The sequence below is a fragment of the Kryptolebias marmoratus genome, linkage group LG19 (assembly GCF_001649575.2).
Source record: "Kryptolebias marmoratus isolate JLee-2015 linkage group LG19, ASM164957v2, whole genome shotgun sequence".
Taxonomy (NCBI): Eukaryota; Metazoa; Chordata; class Actinopteri; order Cyprinodontiformes; family Rivulidae; genus Kryptolebias; species Kryptolebias marmoratus.
The window spans coordinates 13,103,906-13,123,362 of NC_051448.1; the positions used below are offsets into that span (position 1 = coordinate 13,103,906).

General features: G+C 40.6%; 1 protein-coding gene across 3 annotated transcripts; it reads right to left on the reverse strand.

Moving 5' to 3' along the window:
• Positions 1–1,864: 1,864 nt before the first annotated feature.
• vegfab (vascular endothelial growth factor Ab) lies at positions 1,865–18,249 on the reverse strand. Of its 3 annotated transcripts, XM_025010527.2 has the most exons (9): positions 17,397–18,249; positions 15,396–15,438; positions 13,833–14,029; positions 12,962–13,038; positions 10,573–10,605; positions 6,729–6,803; positions 5,031–5,174; positions 4,683–4,730; positions 1,865–3,635 (listed from the first exon to the last, which is right to left on the reverse strand). In XM_025010527.2, the coding sequence occupies exons 1-9, from the start codon at positions 17,448–17,450 to the stop codon at positions 3,614–3,616; spliced, it is 693 nt and encodes a 230-aa protein (XP_024866295.1). In that variant the 5' UTR covers positions 17,451–18,249; the 3' UTR covers positions 1,865–3,613. The 3 variants fall into 3 exon arrangements, with proteins under 3 accessions (XP_024866295.1, XP_024866296.1, XP_017291492.1); XM_025010528.2 differs by lacking the exon at positions 6,729–6,803 and having other exon boundaries at positions 17,397–18,248; XM_017436003.3 differs by lacking the exon at positions 4,683–4,730 and having other exon boundaries at positions 17,397–18,246.
• Positions 18,250–19,457: the final 1,208 nt, after the last annotated feature.

Consider the following 19,457-nt stretch of genomic DNA (forward strand, 5'->3'; position numbering starts at 1 on the left):
CTCTGAAAAGTTGTATATCTCGGAGAGATGAAGGCAACAATTCTGAAGAAACTGACACGGTCCAAAACAGTGCACATGGTGCATTATTCACCCAAATGACTAGAGAGACAGGTTTTTACAAAATTTCCGACAGTTTGGTGGATTAAAGCCCCATCGGGGACCTTTTATACTAAGCTGAGAGTTGACTGTTGGAAACATCTGGATCGCCTGCGAACATCTGCTCCTCTGATCTCTTTGGTGTTTGATACGACATTGACTGTCAGACCTCATCAATGCATTCTTTCAGCTGGTTTGCTGTTAAACTGGCCGGTTATTGTGAGCGATAACTCTTACTTTTTTTCATACAACCCCCTCAAAATTCTGTCAAAATGTATATTGTACCACTACATCAGATTGTAATGGGTTGTCAAGTTTCTGCAGATGTTCTTAGAACATCTGTGGTGTCAAACATTTTATAGCAGTTGACTGTGTCCATCTCTGAAACAGTCTGGGATTTAATCGGGTATTAAATCAGAACTTTTCAACGAACTTAGCAGACAGGCCATGCATTTCTGGCCTCATGGTAAATCACAGATTAGACGATTTTTGACATTCTTATGGGTGTTTCACCCAGGGGATGTGGGCCCCACAATTATTTACAGGGATTATATGGTGTTCTTCATATTAAGGTATGCACATAAAGAGCATGAGTCAGGGAGAGCAGAGCTTTTGCACAGCGGTATTAACACCAAGCAGTAGCTAATCCAGCAGGAAACAGCAAGCACCGGGGGCTAGGTGGGGGAAAATTTCCAAACAAATGCGTCCAAAGATTCCAAAACCTCCACTTAATCTGCGTTCAAAGGGGATAGATTTGGTGTAGGGGGCTGTAGATCGGCAACTACTCAAGCGTTGCCGCACAAGTCACCTGCTGAAACTGCTTTTTGTCCAACAGTTGTTGGAATAAAGGCTGCCAGGTGACTAATCAACCTTTTCGATATCAAGTTTGCAGTGGGAAAGGTGTCTCAATACAGGTGGTACGCAAACATTTCCGAGGTACGAGGGACCGTCAGAAAAAAAGTGAGTCACGAGTTTGACGGAAGTATTGAATTAAAACTATTCCCAGAATTCTAGCTAAACCAATTTAAATGCTCCTACAAAATTCTTCCTGGTAAAACATTATAATATGCAAATTAGTTGTCAAACCAGAAGTTTTCATGTTGCTTCACAGACTTACATGCTGACGTGTGTAACGCCTACAGATGAAGCTGAAAATGTTTCAAAATAATTTCCCATGAAAATGATCGTGTTTCATCAGCACTGCTAGCCCCAACACAATAATTTTGCTGAAACTAATGTGTTAGCCGTTTGCTTTGAAAACACAATACTGTAAAGTTTGTTAGCATTTGATAACAACAGGATTCTGTGTTCTCGTCCATATTTTACATATTTGGTCCAAAACGCCCTCTTAGCATAACTTCAGCAACATGCGAAGTCTGGTAAAATTGCCCGTTTTATTTTTTATTTCTTGCTTTTTAAAAAAAAAACATATATTCCTTGCATTATTTTAGATAATACCAATATAAAAATTACTGTAAGGCTTGCTAGCATTTATTGTAAACCGAAACTTGTGCTCGTCCACTTAGCTTAGCTCTAACTGGTTCTCTTTCAGCAACTATATAATTCTTTAAAACACAAATTAGTATTTGTTTATGTATTTGCCATCATAACAATTATAGGAAAACCAATGTTTTTTTTTTCCCCTTGCAGTTCTTAATAGTTATCTAAAATTTAATTTAACAGATGAAATTGCTGCACACTTTGTCAAAGTGCCTGTTTATTCATATGGCTGAAGGGTTTTCTGTCATGAGAAGCGCGTGGAAATTTCGGTTTTCCCGTTTTTTTTTTTTTTCGTCTTGCACGTTACATTGCAGATGCCGGGTGTTTGAAAATAAACCCAAAAATCAGAAAACTGTAGCCTACGTCAATCACATGGAAACACATTCACAACACAGCAACCTTTTCCTTATTTTATATAAAAACAATATGATTTGAAAATAAATATGCTTTACTGTTTTACATATACACAAAAAAACAACATGTTAATAGTGGAGAAGAAACAACAATAACTAATAACAGAGGCTCTAAGACTGATGGCAGACAGAATGAAGATTTGTTATCCAAGTTTAAAACTCTGGCGGTGTTACGGTAGTGAACACTGGGCTGCTAGCAGTAGTTAAATCAAATTTGCATCTTGCACGTCAAACAAAACACAATTGCCTTCTAACTTGTTTAAATACTTAAATACAGTTTACTTAAATCTACAAAGATGTGCAGGTAGCAAAGGCAGATGAACAATTCATTCATACACACATTTACACTGCAGACACACACAAAACGTTAATATTCAACATGGCACCCACACCCTCAGATGACAGGAGTTGAAATGGAGACATCATCAGTACGTCAGTACAAATGATCAATTTAGGGAATGTTAGCAAATCATGTTTGACTTATTATTTCATAGAAAAGCACAGAGAGCATCCATGCTGAAAGTAGCCATCAGTGACCTTAAACATGAGGGAATAAAAGACAGCTACAGGTTCATAACACGGCATATATAAATAGACCAAATTAAATATGTGTAGAAGACTGAATACTGTAAAATACTCTATAACATAAATTATCTAGAATGGATGATGGCATAAAGGGATATTAAGTATGTACAAGTTCAGAGAAGAAAACGTATAATCAATAGATCTTGTGTTGTGAGAAAGAAAACTACTTTGACAATTTTTTTTCTTCTCCAAAGGAAAAAAAAACAATAATTTAAAAAGCACTTGAAAGATTTATCAGTACAATATGTGAGGCACAGTTTTCAAATGGAATCAAACTACAGTATAGGATATTTTCAGTGGTTTTCTTGTAGGACATAGCAAAACATTAAATGCTATACTGTTGACCAGTATCCCTTTAAAAGTATATGGCACCACCACTCCGGAGACTCCTCTGATTGTCAGTGACTTTAAGCCCACGTCAGTCCTGCAAATGTCCTCAGAGGGAAGGAAATGATATCAAGCAGAGACAGAATTCCATCAGCTGTCCCATTTGTCTCGTTGTAGTCCAAAAGCGTAAGCAGGCGTCGGCCAACACAAAGTCCATCCATCTTTTTTTTTTGAAAGAACACACCCTTGTCTTCTTCAGTCTCACCCGCTGTCGTAGCATTTAAATATATCTAGAGGTTTTGCTTGTTATGAGTGACACAACCACAGTAGACTCATATCCAGTGAAGAAATTGCATACAATGAATTAACAATAAGACTACACCTGCATCACAAGCCTGTTAGAAATGCAAAACCACAAGGCGGCTAGTTCGTTTTTAGTCAAATGATGGGTTTAGTTATTCGTTTCTGTAGCAGCATAACAATTCTGTACTCTTTTTTTTTTTCTCTTATTATGGTCTATGTACACACAGATATACAGAGGGAGGAAACTCCAGTCCTTCTCTTTGTTCTTTGTCAGTCCAAGGGGAATGCTTTCCACAGAAAAGAGCTTACGGTTCAAAGGTCAAAGTGCTGTGCTGTGAAATATCTTTAGAATATTCCTTCATCTTGTACATCTGGTGCTGCCACCTCTCTCATCTTCTCGGCTTGTCACATCTAAACAAGAAGAAAAGATTAAAAAGGGTTAAAAAATGTGATTACTGGAGGTAAGAAACATTTTAAATTGGAGACAAGCATGGCTTTCTTATGTGTATACAAATAAACAGTCGAAGCTGGTGATGGGTACATGGTAAATCACTCCATCAGTTTGTATCATCTGGTGCTCCAGATTATATAGCATTTGTGTTTTTTTGTTTTGTTTTGTTTTTTCTCCTGAACTTGAGACTTAATTTGAAGAAGAGGGTGGATTCTTAAATTCTGACTGGTCAAGAATATTTTACCTCCGTTATTTTGGGAATTTTTGTACTGGAACACTAAACCTGGAGGCTTGAATTTAGCTCGGGACAACATAATGACTTAAGTAATATTATTCTTCTTAAATTGTACCCAGAGGTAATCTGGAAACATACAGTAAATTTGAATTCTGCACAATGTAATAGTTTCTGCTCCCATGTAAACCACCCTCACTTTATATTTTAATGTTAGTTTTTCTTAAGTAGCTCTAAATTTTTAAATCATTCAAAACAGTAGGCTTGTCCAGATGGTAAAGGAAATAGGTGTAGAGAAGAAGATGACATGCAAACAGTGAAATGCTGCATTGCACCGCTCGGTCTAACCCCTTGTTTTCACCGGATGCAGCTGCGACGCGTTCCTGTTCCGTCCCCTGTCCCAACTATGGGGGGGGGTTTGTCAAGAAAAAAAGAAAAAAAAAAGCCTTAACTGGTGAATTTTTCAACGAAAAACCTTGTCAACCGGCATGAACTGGACGAGATGGAAAGGAAGACATACAAACACTGTAAAGAGTCCAGTCAATTTTCAATATAAACACCTCAACTTGTGCATCACTAAATCAATGCAACCGATAGCATAGGACCAACATTTAGCTAGTTAGAGAATTTCAAGCAAGAACAATTGGAGGTTCAGCCACTGATAAACACATAACATATGACACCACATGATTTCTTTTTTGTTGTTGTTGTTTGTTTTTTTTTTTGTTTTTTTTTGATAAAGGAAATACTAAAGAGGACAAGTTGTGAAATTTACCTTGAGGAGTTTTGGGAGTAGAAGGCAAGTGGCAAGTTATTTGATATCCTAAAACACACAGATTATGATGTTTAGCTTGACTTAATCGGACTTGTACACTCTAGCCAACGATATGCTCTACTTCTGAAGCGCTCCTCTGGTGTCAAATTCAACTGCAACAAGACTGTAACAAAACCAAAACCGGCAGCCAGAAAACGGTGCAGTGGCGTCCAATGGAAACAAGGGGTAACAAGCCAACTACGGTAGCTGCTACCAAGCTGCAACACAGCTGAATGTTTAGTTAGTTGTGTTATTACGAATGCCATCTAAGTGTTCTATCTTGAGTTCAGCTCCACCAGTAACGCTTACTTGCAGGTCTTCTCGTTGAGCTCTAGCTGGCGATCTTTACAGTATTCAACTGTGTGTTTGCAGGAGCACCGGCAGGTTGCAGGATCCTGCACAAACAAACGCTTTCTCCTCTCTGTGCAGTTATCACAACATGGCTCACAGACACTGGACAGACAGAGAGACAGACAGAGATGGGGAGGAAGAGGGAGAGGCAGATTATAACAGGGTACTATCATCACCTATGATGGGTCACCCTAGGGTCGACCCGTTCATATGCTCCAGTTTCCTCCTCTAAACCACTGCCAGGTTGTCCTGTATGCTATACTTGGGCAGTATTGCACACAGGCTCCCACAGAGCAGACGAAACTTATGCTTTAGAAACACCCAGCCCCTCATCCCTTCCACATTGATTGGAGCACTCGCAGACAACTTGGGTTAGACATGCAGTGAGTAAAACTCCAGACCACTTCATGCAACACAAAAATCACATAAAACGGTTTCGAGCTGCACGTTATCGACAGCACACTTCTCGCTCTCACCCTTTACAAAAACGGTCAATTCCTGACAAAGAAGACTCAAGGGTCTGTTGGGTGTACCGTTAAGAACAATGTCACTTTATTGAGTGAAAACTGAAGACTGGGTTTCCCACAGAGAAGACATGAGATTCAAAACAGAAGCTGAAAGTGGTCTAAAATACATTTCTTTACAAAGATTAAGGCTCAGATAAACCACTGACTTTACAATATACAATTTACAAAATGAACATACAGGTAGAATATGTTCACAGTCTGTACACTGAAGAAACAATGAGGTCATTTATATTAGTTTTGAATAAAATATAAGTTATTTTTCTGTTTTCAGACACAAAAGTAGGCAAACATCAAAACAAAAACAGTATTTGCAAAACAGCAAAAAAAAAAAAAAAAAAAAGCCAACAAAAAAGCAGAGAGAGCAATAGATAGCAATCACTCATATCTTCACATTACATAAAAAAGTACCAGCATTTGGCACGGGGCAACAAAAACAGTTGTTTAGGATGAAAAGAGCAAAGAGAAGCACGGAGATGGGTACAAGACACAGCAAAGCAGCACAGACTCAACACTGAGGACAGGGCCACGATTACAGTCTTGGCGATCCCAGCACAGATAACAGAACAGCATGAGTCAGTCTCTAAAGCCATGCTGGTGGATCTGTGATCTGTTGCAGTACAAGGTTCGGGTTACAGCTAACCGCTGATCGAAGGTCCGATCACCCCAGCTTCTTTTAACGGGTCTATCAATCAGTCTGCTAACTACCAAGACAAGCTGTTTGGATTTGCAGATTCTCATCCCAATCATTAGTCCAGTGTCATACTCGTTTTCATTCGTGCTCAGATTAGTTGATCATTTTTGAGAAGTTGAGTTGGTTCTTCTCTTGTGAGGTGGCAAACTTTGCTACAATTCCCTGGTTATTAAATAAGTTTAGAAAAGCTACATTAGTATAAACCCCTGGCAAACAGGCCAACTTAGATATAGAGTTTCTCTTTTTCCAAATTTGTAAAGCATGGCTGACGAGACAAAGTTAGGACAATACAGGGAAGCGACATGCTAATTCATATGGCTGACGGGTATATTAAATGGTACAAATTAAAAAAGGCAAAAAAGCTCCTCCCAAATTAGCTTAATTATGAGAAGCGCAACACTCAGGTGCAGGTAGGTGGAGAAGGCGGAGCTGACATACGCATCATGAATTGTTTTGTCACGGTTTTTCTTTCGCTTTTTCTTTTGGCCTTTGCCTTTGCCTTTCCCGGATTTTCTGCAAGAGAAAGAGGACAACAACGCAGAGAGATGCCTGAGAGACTGACGGTAAAGATGAACTGATACGTTAACATCTTACATTAATGATTGCTAAAGGAAACGTGTGATGATGATCAATTGAAATGCATGAGAATGATCATTTATCAGTCAAGACAAGTTGCCTGTCAAAACAGACTCAACTAGATTCTTGTTACTGACTGGACTCTACCAGAATCAACTTTTCAGGTTTATGAGAAAAAGCATCAGGCATGTCTCAATGCTTCCAGTGACACTTTTTTAAAAAGAGAGGAAAAAAAAGAAACACCCAGATTTATCCACATCCGGCAGTTTGATCTGTGAGAAAATAATTTCATTGTCCAACCTGGTTTCAAAGGACTATTTCAGAGAGCTTGTTCTTATATACCAGCACAATGACTCTGCAAAGAGTGAAACCAATTAACAGTGTGAGGCTTGTCGTGGGCGGAAATTTCCCGGATGAATTGAGGACAAAAGGCTCGGACTTCACCAAAACGGCATCTTTCAACATATCTGGGTCAACTCTTTAGAGCTGATTCAACTTGTTTCAGAAAGGAGTACAATGACAACAAACAGAAGTGTGCTTATGAAGCGCATACAAAGGGTTGGATGTATAAACAATGTGTGGGCACAACAACCGTATGTGTGCTTCTTCGCTGTAAAGGACGTCCAATGAGAATGTGCTCAAATTTAAGTGTATATGCATGTTACGTTTGAAGCTCTTTAAGTCCGTAATGGCAAAAAACCAAGGAACAAAAACAGAAACAAAAACTTTTCTTTTGTCCACTTTCAGTAGAGTTGTACTTTCTTTGTGCACTTGTTTTCACTGACACGTCTAATGACTTGTGGTGTTAAGGTTTTTTTTTTTTGTTTGTTTTTTGTTTTTTTTATATGCAAATGATTCATTAGGAGTGTATACGTTCATTCATAGTCAAGATTGGAATGTAACTCAGGCTTGTTTATGTGCATACAATTTCACGGTCACAAGGATTTACATAACGGGACCGAGTGCATGCGCCGCTTCTTACGTGGCGACAAAACGTTCACTTGTGAACCCACACATTTTGGTTTCGAATCGACACACAAGTTTAACACACCTGGCGCCTGGTATTAGACAAAACTTTAGTCGTGTTTAATTATTGCTACGTTCAAACACAAGAGCAAAAAACTTTAAGGGTTTCTTATAGGGAGGATTTAGTTTTTCTGCCTTTAAATTTATTTTTAGCACATTAGCCAAGTTTCTGCTCCAGTCCATGGAACAGAAATGGCAGTCGTGTAATTATCTTAGAGGCAGCAGGTTAGATAATCCAACACAAAGACACTAATGTCCTAAGTTTTATCCTCTCACTGCATGTTTTTATGATCTAAATGCAATACTGCATTCAGTTTGGTGCACAAGTTTCATAAGCTGATGTCGTCTGTTAAAAGACTGAAACGTTGGCAGCTCTGTTTAATAAACCTAAGTTCTGTGAATGTTTGGAGTTTTTGCCTCTCCTTCCACCTGTTCACCACCAGCTAAGCGCCAATAAAGTACCACACAGAAAGCATATTTCAGAGAGATAGGAATATTGTGGCGGTACTATCATAAAACAAAACAAAACATAAAACTTGAAGCGGTAATTCAGATCTTTTAAAATAGGACATCAGTGGAAAGGTTTTGATCAATTAGTGATTTTAACAATCTCAGTTAAAAAAAAAAAAGTTTATTTTTGACTGGATTGACTAACTAAATGCTAATCTGAGCAGAGCCAAGACATAAGTCCAGTTTAAAAAAAATGCTATAGTTGTTTATGCAAACAGTATTTTATAAATCTGTACACTGCCATCAAACTCACATTACGCAGCTTGTTATGTACAATTTATGTTGTTTTTGCAAGCTGCAAAAACAACATAAGCTGGTGCACATCCAGCAGAGCTTTCCAGATATTTCTGACAGATTAACTATGTTATGCAAAACAGAAGACAGTGGGAAAGTTTAAAAAAGCTTAAGGTTTGAATGAACAGCTATAATGTTTTTGAGAGTTGTTTAAAGATGACAGCAATTCACTACGGTCTTGACTCCACCTTGACTAGCCATTAGCTTGTCAAACTGGTTAGAAATTTTTCTCCAAACTAAGATTGTTCAAAGAGCTATTTTTATTACAACAAGTGATTTATTACTGGTTTATAATTTTTCCACCAAAAGGTTCTACTTTAAACAATCTGAGCTCTCACTTTTTAAGCCATGCTAGCTGCTCTGTGATAATTTAAGTGCTGTGGCTCTTTCAGCTACATGTTGATGTTTAGCGCAGCTTTTCGGATTCGACATGTTAGCATCTTAGCTTAGCGTGTTAGCATTCTAACAGCTGCAAATCAGCGATACTTACAGGAGTAACTGAAGCTGGTTGGGATGTTATTTAATCATTAATCAAACCAATCTGGGCTTGAGTCATTACAATGCTTGTTCTGCAGGTCTTAAGTGTGTCCCAGATTTCATGGCCAAAGATAACCCGAACTAGTTCTTGTTACAAACCTAAAATCCACCGGCAGGATTAATCCTCTGACCTTCAGCCTGGACAAAGTGGCAGACTTTGACTGACTGGGCACCTAAAGACAATCTAACATAGCCATTCCAAAACCAAAATGTGTCAGCATGACTGAAATATTGTTTTAACTTTTCAAGGAAACCCTTTGTAGCCAAATCGCTTGGTAACATAAAGAGAGCGGAAGTCACAAACGGAGCTAAGTCAGCTCCGGGGGGGTACAGGATGACATGTATGACACCAACTGGTCCACCAAACAGGATGTCTGTAAATGTAAAGGCTTCCTCTTCTGATTGACACAAGATCGGGTCCAATTTCAATGCAGACTTTGACAGTTAACTGATTTCACAACCTCAGCAAGATGACTCACCCTGACAAACTCGAAGACCTCGAGAGGTTAGCTGCCAGTAATAAAGCTAACATGAACATACGAAGGTTTCAGAAGCAGAAGTTGAATGACCCCAAGGACCATCACTTTGTAGAAGCACGCCACCAAAGCCAGACTCGTAAACAGCTGAGACAAGGTTAAAGAGAAGGTCTCAAAGCTGAGCCTTATCTATATGACAGACGACCTGACATAAAACCAAAATATGACCGACAACAACTGCACAATGGAAAAATATTAACGACTACTTGTAGAGGGAGGATTAAAGAGCTTTAATGACCCTTAGAACACTGACTCGTATCAAGTGGGATAGAAAGATCACTTAGCTGGGACCGTTAACAGAAATCTCCACAGGTCTTCAGAAACGCTTATCTCAATCAGAGCAATTAGAAGCAGGAGTAACAGATGGTAAGTGGGATGTAAAAAGTTAACAGACGAATGTAAAAATGAAATAGAAAAGGCAGAAACAGGTATACAGACAGAACAATGGCTTCATCAAGAGTCAGACATTCATCTGATGATTTATTTGGCATTCCTTGTGTTCATTATCAGATCACAACATGCTAACACATGCTACTCATGAGATGATTCCATGTACTTTATTCACTTAGACATTAAATAGTTATTATGGACTGTTTTCGTAAAAACAATTAAATAAATTAGTGAGAAATTAACAAACAATTAGGGGTGTATATTACAGTCAATTGTCACAAAGGCTGAGAGTTGCGGGTGACCGAGAGTGAGCTTGTGTGCAAAGCAACACCAAATGTCAAGTCGCTCATTGTCCCCTCCCCCCATCCCTCAATTGCCCCCAAACTCCATGCAGAAAGAGCTGCGGTACTCACTTTTCTGTTACTCTATTCACTTCTGGCTTTAACCTGAAAGGCAACAACAGAACAAGACATTAGTGTACAGCGTGTTAATTGTTCACTGGTAAACAGATACACGTAAAGACCGTCAGAGACTGATTTTTCAGCATGGGGTGACTCACTTTAATCCCCTCAGATCATGTTACATCACTGTCATTTACACAAAACTTTGATCAAAACTGGCTTTCAAACGCCTGGCTTAGTAAAACAAACAGAGCAGTTGGGAAATAATGCTGCAGACGATTGGGGACGCGGAGGGGCGGGTTCGTCAATGGATCCACACACTTGTTCAGAAACACGTCCACAATGGAGAGCTGAAAGGTTTGTTTCACTTCTCGTTCATGTGACGGCTTCTGACGATAAGAGGATGTGGAGCAATAAACCTGCTGGCACGCTTTGCAGGTAGCAATTTGCCAATAATGTTAGGAAACACTTTTCTTCAGGATGGTCGTGGATTTATGGCCAAGTTTCTGTTTTGCAGGCCAATCCACATACATACTGAAGAAACTATGGAGATGGAAATGCATGTTATGTACATGTACATCATCTAAAGGTGACTCATTTTTGCCTTTTAAGGCATAGGTTATCTGTGTCCTGCATCTGTATCTGCTATCAAGGCCAATTCTTTTATCATTTTTGAAGTTTTGCACCAAATTTGCATGTATTGCCCATGCTACCTCTGCGCCCAGTTTCAGAAGGTTCTCAAAGGTGGAGAATGAATTACAACTCTGTCATAAAAACACATCAAGAAAAAACAACTAAAGCTTGAGTAAGTGTTTCATAATTTAAATTTAGATTGTCATCCTATTGGTCCCAGTGTTACATCATTTTTACCAACTATATAACTTATTGTTTAGTCTGCTTCCACTATTATAAGTCATCAACAATAGTAGTGTGCGTTGGTAGTAAAATCATGAATTTGTTTTATAATTTAGTAGGTCATATTTAATTTTTTACAAAAATTAAAGCTAATTTAAAACTGAGGTGAAAAAAACTGATTAAAGTCTTTAAAACTAAACAGCAATAGATAAGAAACAACTTGTCTGAGCGTTATTTGTTTTAAGTTAGAGGTTGGACAAATTGCCAGAGTGATTCCCTGGAGAAACATTTACGCTTGAACAAATTACGCAAATAGGAGACGTAAAGTGAAGATTGAGTAACTCGGCTCTGCCCTCAGTCGGGGCTGTTGTCCCTGCTGCTTGTTTTCTTTTTAGATGATCCGGTAAAAAGGGAGGACACTTAATGTCCCCTCTGAGCTGCTGCGTCAAAGCCCAAATCTCTGCAAACATTAGAGTCTGGATTTGAAAAAGCAAAAAGACGGATGTCTGTAGCAGTCCAACAGGGAACAACACATGCTCAAAGACCGGTGACAGGTCTGGTAATGATTAGTTTGAGTCATCATTGTTTAAAAATGATGATTACTGTTTTACTTTTAGCCTCCTTCAATGTTCTTCTATCAGATAAATGACAATAAACTAGCTTTGTTTTCTCAACAATTCTACTGTACATTGTTTATATACTGGAACAAGTACATTAAATTAGTTAAATTAGAAACGTTACCATATAATAACCAGAACCTTTTTTCAGTTTACTCCATTCAGTCGTGTGTTGTGTTAAATTACAACCATAAATGTATCAACTTCTGACAACAAAAATGCAAAATTTGTCTAAAGATAAATTTTGTGTCTAAGTTATGTGCGCTCGTGTTAATGAAACAGTAACGTTTTGTTATATTGTAGCAAGCTGAATAACAAGAGATTCTCCATGCTATTCATACATGATAGATGATGAAGTGAAGACTTTGTCCTATAAAAGCTTAGTTGATCAATTGAAGGCCTCTGTTTGAAATTAGAGATCAATTCTGACCAGACTGACGAGCTAACGGCTAATTCAGAGGTGGTAGCAGCTAGTTGTAGCACTTCCGGTGCAGCCGTCAAAGCAACTGTGTAATCTAACATTAATGGTGAATTAAAAGGTTTATAATGCAGCATTTACATTAAACTGTATGATTTGTTTTTTGGTGTTGGCCCCACTTGGCCTAGCCAATGACATAGAGGATGACCAACTACAGCACCAATAGATTTCGGAAGGACCTTAACATGCGACAGAACCTCAGCGATGCCACGGAATGACATTAAATTATGTCTGAACTTGCTCTGGACTTTCTTTTTTTTTTACAAATAAAAAAATCAGCCAACTGGAAGAAACCGAGATAAGATAAGAGTGATTTCCATCTACTGAATGTGTCGGGGGGCGAGCTGAATACAATAACTTCGCATGATGTGTTCGGCCAAGCTCTGCCCTGCTACACAATGGTGTTGTGATTTGCTTTTCAGTGGTGTGTTTGCGTTTTCAGATTCCTTACCTGCACTCACATGCGCTGTGTTCTGTAAAACTCATGAAAACGTTATTTTGTTGCCTTTGGAGCTTTATTCTTTTAATCTGTAAAAACAAGAGAAGGAGAAGGAAATCAGTCGTAATTATACAAATTAGGAAAAAAGGAGAAAGAAAGAAAAGTCAGACTTTGTTCAAATGGATTCAGATGCGACTCAAATTCTGTTTTCTTAATCTAAAACAATAACTTTCTGCTTTTATCAAATGTGAATTTTTATTTAGGAACTATGGGAGTTTTGTGGTGTTTTCTATCCTCCTCATCGGATGATTAGATGGTTGAAGGATGTGCAGCTCATCAGGAACTGCGGGCTCCTGATTGGCTGAAAATCTCTAGAAAGAGGAGGATCGAGTCAAAAACAAGACATTTAAGATGTTCAACAGGATTTGTTGGCATGTTTTAGTTTTGGTGGAATACAGCCGAAATACTGCCAAAGAAATGAGATTTGAAAGGAAAAGAAGCAACGTTTGGGGAGATCTTTGCGCACGTTTCTTCAAATTAAACACAAAAATGTCACAAATTTTACCTTTCAGTGATTCAAAGAGGCACACACAGACTCTGATAAAAGCCAATTGCAAAAAATAGAAATGGAAGACCTCTTTGAATGTCCAAGTCTGAGCAGCCTTTTAAACTACGTGCACTTGAACACATCACAGGGCCTTTTTAAATGCCAAGCTCTGTCAGGGCTCTCAGCTTAGGTGGATTTGTGCCCCTTCGGGTGACATTTAAACCATTTATGTAACCAGACAGCGAACAAAAACATCCCAATCCAGCTGAAATCTTTGCAAAAATTGAGTAATTGTAGAGGTGTAATATAAAACCGCAGCTTAACGCGAAGCTTTACCTCCATTGTAACGTTGTAGGTAGCTGTCGGCGTGCACTGAAGCAACTCGTCGCTGCAGCAGCCAGCGCAGCGCTTCAACACCACACAGGATGGGATAAAGATGTATTCCACCTCGTCCGGGTACTCCTGTAGAATATCCACCAGCATCTCTCGTGGCTGACACAAACTCTTGTTGTACACCTCCATTAAAGGGATCACTGTAGGAGATGGGAGGGATAAAGTGAGAAAAGTTATAAAATGGGACGTCGGTTCTGTGGAAGCAACACAACACGCCTACTGTAAGTTACAATTTGAATAAAATGCTGGCAGGCGCACAGCGGAGTAAAAGAATGAAGTGGAAACACTCAGAGACGTGCACACACACGTTTTAATTCCTATTGTTCCACTCCAAGGCACTTGGTTTATATAAGCAAACACTGATTGGCCTACTTTACAAAGGCTTACATAATTAGTCATTAACAAGTTTTTCAACTGTTCATCAATGGGGACCCCCTCCATCCCAAACCTTGATTTTTACAGCTCGCTTGCTGTCATTCACACCGTCTACTGAGACTGTAGTCTGCGTTTTCACCTTCAGTCTACTCCCTCTCCCCCCCTCCTCCTCATGGTCTTTGCAGGAGTCCTGCTCTTGAGAAAGATATTAGCCCATGGACTGACAACACTCCTGAAACATCACTGAGGCCCAGCCTGATGGCCCCACGGGAAGCCAAACCAAACACATTGCGCCTGAGCAACATCATGAACTCCAGCTTACAATTGTTCAAATTAAGATTGGGCAATTGTGGAAAAAAAAAAATAATAAAAGAAGAAAGGAACTGTGAGGCCAAAGAACAGAGTGACATTCTGTTCTGTGAATTAAAAAACAAAACAAAAAGAGTGGCAACAAAAACATTTCCTCAGGTCAACCTCAATGTTATTCAGGGTGAACAATTAGATTCAAATCTCGGGTGAAGGGGGCTGGATTCTGGTTTGACATGTTGGGGTCACTTTAAATACTAACTTTAATTTATCCATCCATTTTCTTAACCCCCCTTCGTGTTCATGGTCAGGACGAGCTGGTGCCCATCTGCAACGGTCATTGGGCACGAGGCGTCGTGCACCCTGGGCTCACGGGGCCACATGGAGACGAGCGACCATTCTAACTCGCACCGAGTAACAAGCTGAGGATCAACCTAACCTAAAATGCATGTTTTTGGTCTGTGGGAGGAGGAACACTAGGAGAAAACCCAAACGCCACACAGAAAGACACCAGCTATAACCACTGTGCCACAGCTGTTGCCTAGTTGGTCAAAAAACAATTTAATTTATGTCATAAATGTGTTTTGTATGAATATATATAGATACAGATCTATTTTATAACTACACATGTTGAATTTTCTTTCAGGCTTGTTTCTAATTGAAGACCCCTGCTCTACAGGGTGTGGACAAATTCTTCCACTAGGGGGCGGTAATTTTCTTTTTAAAGTCAAGGTGAAATTAAAGCAGCCCTCAGTGTGTTGGCCGCGTGCCAAGCAGGGAGCCCAGCACCGACTGTATTCCCACGGTGCCCTGTGGGATACCTACCGTCATGTGGACCTCTTTCTGTTTCCTTCGGTATGTGGGCACTCTGCAAAGGAAAAAAAAAGAAGAGCCGCTGTTAGTAACAGTTGATTGTGCAAGAAGTCAGGGAAAAAAAAAGAAAAAGCTGCCCATGCCCTTCACTTATCCAATTGTGCAAAAGATTAGGTGTGCAGTTTGACATTTCTCTCTCCCCACCACCATCTAAACACGAGATCACCCAGTCCACATTAGCACTAAAGAACCCGGCACTTTTTGTGGCACCATTCCCATAATTAAGCTCTATAACTGTTATACAGCCCACTAAAACTAAATAAGAGTGGGTGGCTTAATTTGAGCAAAGGTAAGCCGTGCCAGACGGGCTGATCTTCAGTTCTGCCTCATCAACGACGTGGCAAAACTTCCTAAACTTTGGAACCGCATGCGCTGGTTTTCCTTCTTGTGGCGCTCCTCTAATAAGCGTTGCCATTAAAACCATTAGGAATGTCGGCCTGTCACCACAGCAGTGGGGCCACGGCGGCTCTGGCAACTCTGCATTTGTTCACTGAAGCCCCCCCCCCCCCTCACTCTCTTTACAACAACCTCCCTCCCCCTCAATCCCCTCCTTTTTTTTCCCACATAGAAGCGCGCGCAACTCGCGCAATACCTCGCCAAAATTGCATGAGCCCTGCTCCTGTTGGACCGGTGTAGTGACGAGCTATGTTCCCCCACCGGTCTGAGCCAGCCCGTCGGCGACAGTGTTCAAACGTTGGCGCAGAAAAAATAATAATAATCATAATAAATCAAGATATGTGCGTCATGACGTAATGACTCACGCGAATGCATTTGACACATGTGTCATCATGATTTCCTCCCAAGCCACCAGGATGTGTTTTTATCCCCCCTGCTACAATGGACTAAAAGAGATGTGTTTTTTTTTTTTGGTAGCACCCCATGGTTTAATAACGGGGAGGGAAACGGAGCCAAGTTACTGGGGGAACAGATCTCGACACAACACCGGCATGTGCCGCTGAATGAATCCGAGGAAGCCGACTTTTACGAAACAAAAAAGGAGGAAAAGATTGGTTTATTTAGAGGCTCCGCCCACTTCTGGTGGCGTGAGAGGGTCCAAGCTTGTGTGCTGAGACACCCCCTCCTTCCAAAACCCCATATACACTGTATTATTAGCGGGCGCAAGCTGCGACGGATAGATGGGCAGCCCAATCAGCTGTCCGTATTTCAACAAACGCTTTAATCATTTAGGAATAAGACGTGTGAGAATAAAAAAGGCACAGGGGAGGCTTGGTTCTTTTTAAGTGGCAGAGAGCTGGGAATTGTCTTTTAAAGTCCAATCAAGTCACAGGAAACAGCAGACACCTCCTGTGGTGGTGTGTTGCCGTTCTTTTCTTTTTTTCACCTTGAAACCTTTGCTCAAAGCCATACACCCTCCCTCCATTAATGATTATTTAGGCTCAAACAGCCATAATAAACGACCCGATCGTGTTTGGTTTTGTCGTAAAACCTAAAGTCCTGGTTGTAGTCCAGTTAAAAAAAAAAAAAAAACCTGAAGCACGAGTCGCGAACCTGCTCACATGTCCTGATCTAGAATGGAGCCGCTGCGCCTTTAAATGTAATAATATCTCCAAGGTGCTTTTGGAGCAAAGGCCTGCAATCTGCCCCCGCGTCAAACTTCACAACATTAGGAAATATAAATGTATACGTAGATATTAAAGACATCGCCACTTGTGCCACATTGGCAGGACAGAAACAAACGCACCACCGAGGAGTGGATGGTCTGTATGCGGCGTCACGCTTTTTTTGTGCGTAAAGGCTGTTTAAATCGCCCCTAACCAACCCCCCCAAAAAGGCCACTAAAACATTTGAGCTTGTTTGAACGGTGGCCTAGAAGGAGAGAGACAAGGACAAGCTGCACATTAGTGACCACAAACGAAGGTCAACTGACTATTTTTCCTGTATTCCCCCCCCCCCCACCTCTTAGTTCCAGTTTGCGCTCAGGAGCACACTCACCTTGACAGCTGACAGCGTCAAAAATAATAGTGTCAAACTGTCAATAATGTTCATGATGTTGGAAATCCAGTCCAAAAATAAGTGAATTCAAATAAATTAGGACAAAAATTAAAACAAAAAATAAAAATAAAAGCAGCGATTTCAAACTTGAGCGTCCAAGATGGAAGCTGTTTTGTCCAGAACTTTGTTTGTTTTGTTTGTTTGTTTGACACAAACGCAACACAAAAACCAAAAGAAAAAAAACAAAACAAAAAACAACAAGTTAGAAGAAGTTGTCTGAAAAGGGGGCCGGGGGTTGTAAATCCATGCTGGTCCCGAAAAAGGGCTGGGAGCAAATACGCACTCACGCACACACCTCGCACCCCGCACGCGCTCTCACGAACACACACTCCAAAAGGAAAAAAAAAAAAAAAAAAAAAAAAAAAGCCCTAAAGCCCTCAACTGTTTCCAATGGTTTTCAAGATATCCAGAAAGGCGAGAATCCAGGAGCCAAAGCGTCTCACATCGTTCCGAGGCAGATCCCTGCTTTCTTGGGACGCGGTAGCAATCCACATTACAAGAATAATCCCATCATGCTTGTCGCGGGCCAGCCGACTCCAAGGAGAAGAAGCAGAGTGTGTCCATGTGAAACTTGTAGCCTCGCTCCTTGCGTGTAACTCGAACTCAGGTTCGGGGGGGCAGGAGGAGGAGGAGCAGGGTGAAGAGAGACAACTAATCGCTCCCCGGTTAGACTAATTCTGTTGATGAGAAAGTTTGGGTGTTCGCTCGGTTCCGTAGCCCCGGCGTGTGTGTGTACGCCTCAAAGCGGCTCTTCCTTCTCTCTCGGCGTCTCTGCGCACTGTGCCTGTGTCACGCTGGCGGCTGACAGCCAACGGGCTCGGAGGCGCCTGATTGGCTGATTGCTCGCTTGCTCACTGCGCGCGCTCAACTTGCTCTTTGCGCGCGCTCAACTTGGTGGCACACACACACAATTCACGCCAAGTTTAAAGAAGAAGAAGAAGAAGAAGAAAAAAAGAAAGTTAGATTGTTTTCTCATGTGTTTTGCAGATCTCATGAAGCACCGCCTGGATTTTTATGAAACTCTCAGAGAGTAACATCTACAGCTGAGTCGCCCTGATTCAAGATGGCCGCCACAAAGCTAGCCCAAAGATGGCTACAACTCAGCTCATTTTACAGCTATTGAGCTAGAACTTGGTGTGGAAACTGCTGAGCATTGTTTCCTCCATCTCATCTCACACGATCTTTGCCTAAACCTCAGCATTCACTGCTGGAGTCAGCCCCTTTTGTCTGTTAGCAAAACATCTCATTTACCATTAGATAGATTTTGAGGAGACTCCAAGATTAATCGTCGGGCATGCATCTACAACCGATTAACCCGTTGGAGCCAACTCGATTTGAGATCGAAACGAATCGACCGTAGCACACACAAAAAATAGCTATAACTCAGTCCGGTTTGCCAGATATTGAGCTAAAAGTCGGTGAGGCAGTAGCTGAGAGTCGTCCCAGACATGTAGTCAGATATCGCCATGAAAATAAAATTCCTAACAAGATTTGACCTGAGCAGCTTTAAGTCAAGTCAAATGTATTTAAATAGCACTTTTCAGCAACAAGGCGATTCAAATTGCTTTAACTCATCTCAGGACAGGAGTCGATCTTAGTTGGGCACAAAAGGAGGCGGGCGACATGCATCCCTTCAAGAAATGCGAGGCCTTTAATTTTTTCCCTGTCACATTCCCTCTCAGCCACAGAGGATTTTATTGATATTTATTTATTTATACAGCTGCTTTAACCATGTCAGCAGCGGATTACCCCTCTTTTTTCTCCTGGATGATAAACTCTCATTAACGCGTCTACAGTCCTCATAATAACTTTTTTTTATTCTTTTGTTTGATTTTGCCTTTGCCCAGGCGGATTTGGGCAACGACTCTAAGGAGAACAGGAGCATTTTTTAAAAATAAAAGGCTCACATGGTTGAGCTATAATGATCACCACACTTTTTAATCTCCACTTCCAGGCGATAGGAAAGATGGGGGCGTATTTTCCACTCTTCTGGCTTCAGTT